This window comes from Peromyscus maniculatus, chromosome 4 (assembly GCF_049852395.1).
Source record: "Peromyscus maniculatus bairdii isolate BWxNUB_F1_BW_parent chromosome 4, HU_Pman_BW_mat_3.1, whole genome shotgun sequence".
Lineage (NCBI taxonomy): Eukaryota > Metazoa > Chordata > Mammalia > Rodentia > Cricetidae > Peromyscus > Peromyscus maniculatus.
The window spans coordinates 109,541,550-109,553,259 of NC_134855.1; the positions used below are offsets into that span (position 1 = coordinate 109,541,550).

General features: G+C 50.6%; 1 protein-coding gene across 8 annotated transcripts in view; it reads left to right on the forward strand.

Annotated features, from left to right (window-relative positions):
• Positions 1-11,626, forward strand: part of Smox (spermine oxidase) — a 34,876-nt gene extending 23,250 nt beyond the window's left edge. For 3 of the 8 annotated variants that reach the window (XM_076570676.1, XM_076570678.1, XM_076570677.1), the window contains exons 3-8: positions 2,141-2,367; positions 6,638-6,811; positions 6,959-7,718; positions 8,594-8,754; positions 9,689-9,732; positions 11,201-11,626. In XM_076570676.1, coding sequence (XP_076426791.1) covers positions 2,141-2,367; positions 6,638-6,811; positions 6,959-7,718; positions 8,594-8,754; positions 9,689-9,732; positions 11,201-11,369 — 1,535 coding nt within the window. In that variant the 3' untranslated portion in view covers positions 11,370-11,626. Of the gene's footprint in view, positions 1-2,140; positions 2,368-6,637; positions 6,812-6,958; positions 7,719-8,593; positions 8,755-9,688; positions 9,733-10,713; positions 10,804-11,200 lie in introns of all 8 variants that reach the window. The other 5 variants (XM_076570679.1, XM_042276269.2, XM_076570682.1 and 2 more) reach the window with 4 other exon arrangements.
• The last annotated feature ends 84 nt before the right edge of the window (positions 11,627-11,710 follow it).

The following is an 11,710-nucleotide window of genomic DNA, read 5'->3' on the forward strand; positions in this document are numbered from 1 at the left end:
TTCTCCCTCTGCTCCTTTTGGGAGCTCAAACTGGAACAGACACTTTGGGGGCCCCAAAGCCTGAGGCTCTTGAGGTGGCCTCCGTGGCCACCAGGCAGCTTCTGTAGGCAAGATCCTGGACTTTTGAGTTCTTGGTTGGTGGCCTTCAGTCTGCCTACTTTCCTACACCAGGGGCCTGGTGCATGCCTGCCTCTTTCAGAGACACCAGACTGTTCTCACCCTGCTAGCTGTAGCATGGGGTTGTGCTTTTTCTTGTTTTAGGCACATTCATGTTACAGGGCTATTTTTAGTAACTGATGGTTTAATTAGAAACATCCCAAGAAAGGGAAGGCACGCAAATAAGGAGCGCATGCCCAGTTCTTGGGGTGAGGGATAGTGCTGCCATCTTTAGACTGTACCAGAACAAGCGACCTCAGATGAAACAGCTTCACACGTCTTTTTATTTACTCACAATCTGTGGGTTGGAAGTGTGGGCAGGACTCAGGCAGGTGGGTCTTTTTCTGGCTGTGCCTTGATTCCTGCATGCCCAGGGTCAGTTGGTTAGGATCTCTAAGATGGCCTCACACTCTTGTCTGGTAGGGGGTGTGGGCTTTGGTCTGGGCTTATGTTCCTAGCAAGGTGAGCCTGTGTTTTTCCCCATAGTTGTCACTTTTAGAGGTTGAGGGTAGAAGCCTGTGCTCCCTAGTTTTTATGTCAATTTGACACAAGCTGGAGTCATTTTGGAAGAGGGAACCTCAATTTTGAAACTGCCCCCACCCCACCCAATTGGCCTGTGATGCGTCTTCCTGATTGATGATTGATGTGGAAGGGCTCAGGGCCCTGTGGGTGGTGCCAACCCAAGCAGGTGGTCCTGGGTTCCATGGAAAGCAGGCTGAGCAGGCGTGAGGAGCAAGCCAGTACGCAGCACCCTCCATGACCTCTGCATCAGCTCCTGCCTCCAGGTTCCTGCCCAGTTTGAGTTCCTGCCCTGACTTCCCTCAGTGATGGACTGTGAGGTGGAAGTGTAGGCTGAAACGACCCTTTCCTCCCTGGGTTGATTTGGTAATGGTGTTGTATGACAGCAATAGAAAGTCTAACTAAGACAGGCCCCCTGAGGCCTTGGCCCTGAAGCTGCGTTTTTTTTTTTTTTTTTTTTTTAAACCACATTCTGCTGATCAGAGCATGTCACAAGTTTAACCCAAATTCAAGAGGTAGACCCTGCCTGCCTCTAGGGAGTGGGATGGGAAGGCATGCACAGTCATTTTGTTAAGCCGGGGGCGGGGGGGGGCGGGGGGAGTTCACAAGGGTGGGAGAAATTACTGCTATCTTGACTGGAAATTGACCATACAGATCTTGAGTCTGGCCTCTAGGAACAAGCACCACACACAGGTTGTTTCTCCGTGCCCTCTGCTCCATTTTAACCGCTCTGGAAGCTAGCCAGGGAAAGCTGCCTCACGGCTTTGAGGCATCTGAAGAAGAAAGTGAGGCTCTGGACAGGCAGTCACCTCAGATCTGCTGTTTTGGCTGGGGATGAGGACATAGGATGGGTTCCTAGGCCTCTTACATCTTGGATCCCCGAGTGCTCCTCAACCCTCCTCGACAGAATCTCAGGGTCTGCCCCACTGTGTGAGAGGATTTCAGGGCTTAACATTCTCTGGAGCTCTGGTTCGTCTTCCTCAACCCTGGGGAAAATGTTCTCAATTGGAGTTGTCCTTTCTTTTCTGTCCTAAAAGTTTTGGGAGGGGGGCGTCTTCCATCGGAGAGAAGGGCTTAGACTCCAGAGCCATGGGGTTGTAAGGAGCTGGAATAATGTTGGGCGATACCCACAGTATTCCTCTTGAGTGGGCAGGGTCCAGGGGTCTGGCATGTAGTATTGTCTTGGGAGAAGGTGAGATTAGGAGAAACTTCTAACGGATGGCATGAGGTAACATTGGGGCACACCCAAGAGTCACTCTGGGCAGTGCCTCTCCCTGCTGATCACCTCATCTGCTGTCAGGTCATGTCCCTCTATAGGCTTTATCTGTTTCTCAGAGCAAGCTCCCAAATCCCTTCCTGCCCTGTTGAGTGTTTGTGGGTGGGGGTCTTCTTAGGGGAAGGAAGGGAAGCAGTCCTGAGCCTCTTTTGAGAAACCTCCACTCTAAGGGTCTGTTGTCCCCGCCAGGACGCGCTACCTTTGAGCTGGGAGCCACCTGGATCCATGGGTCCCATGGGAATCCTGTCTACCATCTAGCAGAAGCTAATGGCCTTTTGGAAGAGACAACAGACGGGGAGCGCAGTGTGGGCCGCATCAGCCACTACTCCAAGAATGGCGTGGCCTGCTACCTTACCAACCGTGGCCGCCGGATCCCGAAGGACGTGGTTGAGGAATTCAGCGATTTATACAACGAAGTAAGAGGAACATCGGGATGTTTGGGGATGCAACAGGAGTGCTGAGCTAGGCAGGATGCTGCTAGATTTTTCTCAAAAAGCCTTTGAATGTCATTTGTTTAACTTTCCTCGGTGTTTGGGTGGTGACAATTGTCACTGTGGTTATTTATGGACCTCAGCATTTTTTTAAAAAGCATTTTCTAGTTAGTTGTTCCTGATATATAGCAGTAGAACTAATTTTTGTGCATTGATCTCAATTCCCTGATGGTTACTATTTTCATTCAAATAACATATCTATTAGTATAGTCATTAGTATTCTAATAATATTTTTGGAATTATATGTAACCAGCATTATTCAGGAGAACTTTTTGCACTGATGAAAATGTTTTAGACCTGCACTATCCAGTGCGGTAGTTTCAAGCTACTTGTGGCTTTTAAGTAGTTGAAATGTCGCTGAATGAAACTATGCAGGAACTAATATTAAATTCTGAATTGCTACAGATATCTAGTGGTTACTGTATTAAGAGTCCAGCCTCAGAGTATTTCTTATTCTTATGACAATGCTTAGTATCACAATCCAGTATTAGAAGTAGCAATATTGGCCGGGCGGTGGTGGCGCACGCCTTTAATCCCAGCACTCGGGAGGCAGAGGCAGGCGGATCTCTGTGAGTTCGAGGCCAGCCTGGGCTACCAAGTGAGTTCCAGGAAAGGCGCAAAGCTACACAGAGAAACCCTGTCTCGAAAAAACCAAAAAAAAAAAAAAAAAAAAAAAAAAAAAAAAAAAAAAAAAAAAAAGAAGCAATATTGTACATTATTATTGAAGCATCCAAGCTTTAAAACACCAGCATTACTCTTGGCGTCTCTCAGCAGTGCTCTAAACTGCACTGAACAAATGAGGTAAATACGTGATTATTTTCTTATTGTAACGTCACGAGCACACTCTAGGTCAGCACATGGACCACTAAGCACTTAGTGTACACTTGCCAGGCTCTTCTCTGTGGAGGCCCTGGTCTGTGGAGGAGATACACTCCCTGTTTTGTGTGTGTGTGTGTGTGTGTGTGTGTGTGCAGCTCCACAGTTTATTTTCACTCACATACAAAGTGTAGACTTACTAATATTCAGAGAGTAACCTCTGTTCTTCAAAGTAGCCTTTGCTGGCCCACACACTGATTCTTGGCCATTCTAAGTGCTTTAAGCATGAATACTTACGTTTTTATTTTTTAGATAGATCTCATACAGCTTAGCCTGGCCTTAAACTTGCTGTGTAGCTAAGGCTGGCTTTGGGGTCCTGATTCTTTTTCTCCCACCTTCCCAGTACTGGGGTTACAGATGTGTGCCACCATGCCCGGCTGTGCCATACCTTTTGAGAATGACCCTCAGGGGTCACGACTTGTTCTCCTTCCTGTTGGTCAGTTTCACTTTTGAAATCCAAGAATGGGGGCTGGGGAAGATAAAATGGATACGGTGGCTATCAAACTGCAGTGCTGCTTAGGTCTGAAGGAAGAGGTATAGGTCAGGATTTCCTTGTGTGGCTTTTAGTCAATGCTGGCGGCCTTTCTGTGACGCTGTGCCTGAGGGCAGCCTTATAGTAGGTGTTTCCAACAATGATGACTCTGAAGGGCCATTCTTATGGGTACATTTAAATCGTGTGTGAGGGTGTGTGTATGTGTGTTCTGTGTGTATATGTGTGAGTGTGTATGTGTGTGTGTTGTGTGTGTTGTATATGTGTGTGTTGTGAGTGTGTGTATATGTGTGAGTGTGTGTGTGTGTATGTGTGTTGTGTGTGTATATGTGTGAGTGTGTATGTGTGTGTATATGTATGTGTTGTGTGTGTTGTGTATGTGTGTGTTGTGTGTGTGTTGTGTATGTGTGTTGTATATGTATGTGTTGTGTGTGTGTTGTGTATGTGTGTGTTGTGTGTGTGTTGTGTATGTGTGTTGTATATGTGTGTGTTGTGTGTGTGTTGTATATGTGTGTGTTGTGTGTGTGTTGTATATGTGTGTGTGTTGTGAGTGTGTGTGTATATGTGTGAGTGTGTATGTGTGTGTGGTATGTGTGTGTATATGTATGTGTTGTGTGTGTGTTGTGTATGTGTGTTGTGTGTGTGTTGTATATGTGTGTGTTGTGAGTGTGTGTGTATATGTGTGAGTGTGTGTGTGTGAGTGTGTGTGTGTGTGTGTGTGTGTGTGTAGGTCGGAGGTCAACGTTGTTGGGTGTCTTCCTCTATTGCTCTCTACCTTACATTCTGAGACGGTCTCTCCGTGAACTTGAAGCTCCCTGGTTCACCTGGAACAGCTGGCGGGTGAACCTCTGGGCTCTGCCTGACCCTAACCTGTCAGGGCCAGGTTTGCAGATGCATGCTGGGGATTTGAACCCGGCTCCTCATGCTTAAGCAGTAAGCACTTTGCTCACTGAGCCGTCTCCCCAGCCCTGGTTTGTTTTTGTTTTCCTCCCTCAGTGCTGGGATTGAGCCCAGGGTCTTGCCTGTGATAGGCAAGTCCTGTCCCACTGAGCTCTACCCCAGCCTTAGATGTAGACCGTTGAGCACTTAAGTTATAGGACCTCTCAGACCCCCAACTTTCTCATCTGTAAAATGTGCATGGTTGTACCTCCTTCCCAACGTTACAGGGATTGTAATCCCAATGAAGAGTATTTAAGAAGAATTGGTGTAGTGGTCACAGGGCTGTCCCCCATACCCTCCTTTCATGTGTGGGAGGATAGTGTACCCACATAATGGACCTATGGCCTAGTTGGTGATGGCTACATTTATTAGTCCTCAGCTGGACTTTATGGTCTCCAGTGACCGTGAGCTGAATAGTGGTTACCATGTTGCTTATCTTTTAGGGGAACACTGAGGGAGGAGAAGGAGAGTCCCCAGTTTGAGTTCTTGGCAGTGATCCTGCAGAAGGAATTTGCTGAGGCTCCAGCTACTGCTGGCCACCAGCGTCGTGTGGTTGTAGGCAGGACAAGTGAATGGTCTCACTCGTACTCTTCTCTGTAATTTATGCTGCAGAGGCATCCTTATGCGCCTGTCTCATGTGGAGGCGTTCCCCATGGCACGGCAGTTATTGGAGGGTACCCTGCTGCCCCCCTCCACTCTGGCCCCACAGCTTATGCGGGGGCTGCAGTGTAGAGCAGGCATCTTTCCCATGAATGCATTCTGGCCAAATCCAGACGCTCTTCAGGGAGGAAGATAACCGCTAATCAGCCTGGCCACAGGAGTCACGGCTGAGAAGCCTGTATTTGCTGTAGCCCCAGACATGCCAGCGGTGGGTGGGAATCACGCTGCTGTCTTTCTCACAGCGCTTCAGGGACCCAGGGCCTCGGCATGGTGTCTGCTTTTCTGCCTTGGCATCTACCTCCCTTTCCAAGGCCATTTAGTTCTTACAGTGTTCTCCTTGTGGCCTCTTCACCAAACTAACCCATTGCAGGTTTCTTGACGGCCTCCCCCTGCATCTTTGTGCGTTCCTCTGTAACCGTCTCCCCTCATTGCCATTGTTCTGTCTCCTAGTGAGTCCGGCTTCCCCGGGTTAACCTCACCACCCCCGGGTTCTTTGCTATCACAGGGTCACTACATCTTGGGTGTGGAGCCCACAAATGCATGCTGAGTGAGTGCTCGGGCCTGTCTAGGGGTAGCCTTGCTCAGTGTTTGAGGGGGGTGGGAGTGGGGAAATTATGGGGCAGGCTGTCAGGGAAGGAAGGCCGAAGGACCTTGTCCAAGGAACTGATGGCCACTGTGGATAAGGAGTGGGTGGGTGTGATGGCTGAAATGTCTGCTAAGGGGTCTCCGTTTCTCGGCCTGCTGGGGCCTCCCAGAGATGCTCCTCCCTTCTGTGTGCTCTTCCCTCTTCCTTCCGTGAACTTCAGACCACACGACAGGGCTCGTAGGGATCTGAGTAGTGCAAGGAGGATGTCTACGGGGGTGAGCTTCCTACAGTTGGGTCTTAGGAAAGGTGAATGTGTGCAGACCAAATTCTCCAGGGGAATGTGGGGCCCTTGGAGACAGGTACAGAGCCCACAGGGAGGCATCTCCTTCCCCCAGGCTCTACAGGTTGGAGATGTTTGGGGTTTGCTCTAGGAAGTTGTCCCTAAGAGAGCTTTAGGTCCATCGCACACCTCTTACAGCCTCGGAGGTGAGGAGCTGGCGGACCAGGGCAGGTGCCCTGCTCAATTTCATGCAGAAGTCACAGTTGCACCAGGGACACCTGGGAGCAGGTGGCTTTCTAGCGGGGCCCTCTGATTGCTGTGGAGGGTGATATGAGTGCTCAGTCTCCAGGGGTCTCTCTGGCAGGTCTATAACTTGACCCAGGAGTTCTTCCGGCATGGTAAACCAGTCAATGCTGAGAGTCAGAACAGCGTCGGGGTGTTCACCCGGGAGAAGGTGCGCAATCGCATCAGGGATGACCCTGACGACACAGAGGCCACCAAGCGCCTGAAGCTCGCCATGATCCAGCAGTACCTGAAGGTATCTTTGCTGTGGAGTATAGATGCCAGACTAATAAAGACCAGTTCTGGGGGAGTCTGGGTCCTAAGGGCCGTGCTGCTCCGAGCTGCTGTTCCTTCTCTGGCCCAGCCCTGCCGTCACCTGCCTTCTCTCTGGGTCTTCCCACAGGTGGAGAGCTGTGAGAGCAGTTCTCACAGCATAGACGAGGTGTCCCTGAGCGCCTTCGGAGAATGGACGGAGATCCCTGGCGCCCACCACATCATCCCCTCGGGCTTCATGCGAGTTGTGGAGCTGCTGGCTGAGGGCATTCCCCCACATGTCATCCAGCTGGGGAAACCCGTCCGTTGCATCCACTGGGACCAGGCCTCAGCTCGCCCCCGGGGTCCTGAGATTGAGCCCTGTGGTGAGGGTGACCACAATCACGACACTGGGGAGGGTGGCCAGAGTGGAGAGAGTCCCCAGCAGGGGAGGTGGGACGAGGATGAGCAGTGGCCGGTAGTCGTGGAGTGCGAGGATTGTGAGGTGATCCCAGCGGACCATGTGATCGTGACCGTTTCGCTGGGTGTGCTTAAGAGGCAGTACACCAGTTTCTTTAGGCCATGCCTGCCCACGGAGAAGGTGGCTGCCATCCACCGCCTGGGCATTGGTACCACCGACAAGATCTTCCTTGAATTCGAGGAGCCCTTTTGGGGCCCCGAGTGCAACAGCCTGCAGTTTGTGTGGGAAGACGAGGCAGAGAGCTGTACCCTCACCTACCCACCTGAGCTCTGGTACCGCAAGATCTGTGGCTTCGATGTCCTGTACCCGCCAGAGCGCTATGGCCACGTGCTGAGTGGCTGGATCTGTGGGGAGGAGGCTCTCGTCATGGAGAGGTGCGATGATGAAGCCGTGGCTGAGATCTGCACTGAGATGCTGCGGCAGTTCACAGGTGGGCCCTGGGGCCTGGCTGCTCCCTGGGGCCTGGCTGCTTTCTCCGCTCCTAGGTCTGTGGCAGTCCTCCCCTTTCTAGACTGTGGCACTGGGGTGGCTGTCCTGCCGGGAGGGCCACTGCAGGGAGCTGTGTTTAGCCTCCGTCACCCCTCAGCTGCTGACATTTTGAAGTTTGAATGACTCAAAATGATGGCTCTTTGCACTAAGGACTTCATGGTAAAAAGGACTCCAGTGTCACCATCACCATGAGCTGGCCATTTCCCGTGGCATGGCATCTTATTCAGAGGTAGATTTGTTTTACTCCAATAGTAATTGAGACAGGGTTTCATTGTATAGCCCAGGCTGGCCTGGAACTCACTGGACTGCAGCTAATTGGACTTTGAACTCAAGATCCTCCTGTCTCGGCCTCCTAGTGCTGGGACTACAGGCATAGGCTATCATATCCCACATCTTTGAGTTTTAGATGGTTATGTTCTGCTCACTATTGCAGGAGAACTTCCCAGGAGCCCATGATATTAGAAAGGAAAACATGATTATCTGAAATTGTTTTAAATCCTGGCCTCATGAGTGCTACCCATGATATCTACCCCTGAAGCACCTCCCCACCTCCAATCATACTTTAAAGTAGGAAAATCAAGGCCTTGAGATAAGTAACATTTGTTTTCTGGGGTTCACCAGGAAGTGATGAGTGGGAATACAGCTTGAGCCCAGCCCCCCCTCATTTCTCTCAATCTTTTATGCCTACCTCCTGGCTTCCTGAACGTCCTGGAGCCCAGGAGGTAGGTAGATTGTCTGTCTCGGGGTGCCGGGGTGCCTTCCATATGTAGCCATTTCTTATGCTCTCTTGTCCTGGTCCTTCTGACTTCCCAACAGGGAACCCCAATATACCAAAACCTCGGCGAATCCTGCGCTCAGCCTGGGGCAGCAACCCATACTTCCGAGGTTCCTATTCATACACACAGGTGGGCTCCAGTGGGGCAGATGTGGAGAAGCTGGCCAAGCCCCTACCCTACGCCGAGAGTTCCAAGACTGCGGTGAGTGGGCTGTGAGTGGCGAGGACGGGCCTTGGAGCGGGTATTTCGCGTGTGTCTGGGCCAGGGGAGAATCTTGGGGTAGTGTTCACTAAGGGTGAAGAGCGATGGGGGTGAATCCTATAGTGAAAGAGAAAACAAGACAATGCTTAACATCTGGAAGAAAAAATTAGAATCACATAGAAATTTAACATTTTCTTGAGCTTCTGAAGCATCGTGAATCATTGCCTGCTGTGCTGGACAATACGCCTTCAGCCACAGTTAGATCGAATCAATTAAATAGAATTTAAATTAACGAATTAAAGTTTTAGTTCCTTGGTTGTACTCCTTACATTTCAGGTTCAACAGCCTCATGTGCCTAATTGTTGCCACATTGGGTCATGCAGTACAAAAGGTCCACTGGGCAGCAATACAATGATTTCCTCAGTATGTGTGGAGAACAAAATTGGGGTTGTAGTTCAGCTGGTAGAGTGCTTGCCTGGCATGCCTGAAGCCCTGGGCACAATCCTCAGCACCTCAGAACCCCTGTGTAGTGGTGCATCCCTGCAATTCTGTAGCACTGCAGAGGCAGAGTGGGGGAGCTCAGGAGCTTGAAGTTATCCTTGGCTACATAGTTCAAGGTGAGCCTGAGATACCTAGACCTGTCTTAAAGCAAAGTAAAAATTGGGTAAGGGAGCTCACTGCCAAGCCTGGTGGCTGACTTCAGCTCAATCCCTAGAGCTCATGTAAAAGATAAGGAGAGAATTGATTCCTGCACGTTGTCCTGATTTCCATTGTAACGTGGTGCGTGCACGCGCACACACATACACACACATACACACACATACACACACACACACAATGTTAAAAACTGAGAGAAATATGCTCCCAACAGTAAATTTTGTCCACTAAGTGTGAACATACATTAAATGTTAAAATGCAACAATTATATTTAAAGGGATTCTTTGGAGTCCCTGATGAAGGAGATTTCTGTCAACTAAGGTATGTTTGTCTAGCTTTACTCAGAGAGGGTGTCTTCCTACAAAGGAGACCCCTGGTTGTGACAGAAGCGAAGCAAAGCAGAAATGATCAACAGCGATCTGCAGGACCGTGGAAGGACCAAATATTGTTAACCCCTGCCTTCCATGCTCAGTCACCGAGTGGTCCAAGAGGGCTGTAAGAACAACGGCTCTTACGTACTGAACGCAGGAAGAAAGCACACGGACCAGAAGGGAGTCCTTGGGGCTGAGACAGCAGTACACCTGAAGCCTATTATGTAGAACTTAGTCACATGATTGCACATCGCTGACAGAGAGGCCGAGCTGTGTCATTTATGTTTTGAATGACTTTGGAAGGACTTGAGCTGGGGGTGGTGGCGCACACCTTTCATCCCACCACTCAGGAGGTAGAGGCAGGTGGATCTCTGTGAGTTCCAGGCCCGACAGGCTACATATTTTGAGACCCTGTCTCAAAACAAACAGTTACAGAAAGAGCCAGGGCTTAACTAAGGAGGGAAGGGAAGAGCGGGTGAGTGTGGGAGTGGGCAGCTTGTGCTTGGCCACAGCCCCGTCCCTCTTCTCATTAACGACCTCCCCGAGCTCCCTAGTGGTGGGCGCAGCTCACTTGGGAGCTTGTTTAGGGACACATGCTCTTAGTCTCGACTCGGAGTCAACCTTGCATTCTTAGAAAGCCCTCGCTTGAGTTTGGTGTGCAGGAAGCTGAACCATCCTTGGACTCACCGAGACACCTGCTTTCTTGAGGTTGAGCCTCGGCGAAGTCAGAGATCTCGCTGTCTTCAGTGTGGCGACTTTGCCTCTGGCTGAATTCCTTTGCCCGTTTACTCACCCCGGCATCCATTGAGACGCAGTGCAAAGGTCCTGCCCTCCAGGAAGCTCTGTGGGATCTCCCAGACGTGACCCAAACACCCGTCATCACACAGGACACTGTTTAGTAACTGGGTTTCGTGTCTGGCTTCCCCACCAGCATGGCAGCTCCACAAGGCAGCAGCCAGGTCACCTTTTATCATCCAAGTACCCAGAACAGTCCTTGGACCCCAGCAGGGGCTCCATGAAGGTTTGTTAAATTACCACCTACTGTTGTTTACACTCTCCCAGAGTCTCAGTGCTCACACTCACAGTCTCACTCAATCTTTACAGCTGGCCTCAGGAGTAGGTGGTATAAATCTGTTTGGCTGATAAGACATTAAAGGCTTAGGAGGGCTAGATTATTATTAAGAGGTGAATGGAGCCTTTGGGGCCGTAAAGCCAGGACTTCTAACAACCTTGGGACAGAAAGGAACTGAGGAGTGGTGTTCGGGGAAGGGATGGGAGGGGGGCCAGGTAGGTGGGTGGAACAGGACCTGCATCCGGCTGCCTGATGTCTGCCTTGTAGGAATCGGGTTCCAGGGCATGGAAGGGAGCCCACTGCCTCTGCGGCTTCTCCGCACTCACTTCCGCTTCCTCCCACTTAGCCCATGCAGGTGCTGTTCTCCGGGGAGGCCACGCATCGCAAGTACTACTCCACCACCCATGGTGCTCTGCTCTCTGGCCAGCGCGAGGCCGCTCGTCTCATCGAGATGTACCGAGACCTCTTCCAGCAGGGCCCCTGAGGGTGTCCTCACTGCCAAATGTGTTCCTTAAAGAACCACTAACTCGTGACTGCTGGTCCGTTCCCTTGCCCATGTACTCGTAATTCCCTAATTGTAGAATGGAATTTTATCTTTTTTAGTGGACACTGGGCCGGCCTCAGACCTGGCCCTGTAGCTTTTCTTTTTCTCCAGGCTGGGTTATGACCAGGTGGGATTTGGCTTCCTGCTTCCCCCGCTCCCTCCATGTTATTGCAAGTGCCTTCAATACTTTGCATTTTGGGATAATAAAAGAAGTGACCCTTCCCATGCTCCTGGCTTCCCTTCTCGGTTCGTAGCCTCTGTGTGTGCATTCGTTTAATCACATCTCTGACTAGGGGTTGGTGCAAGAATTGT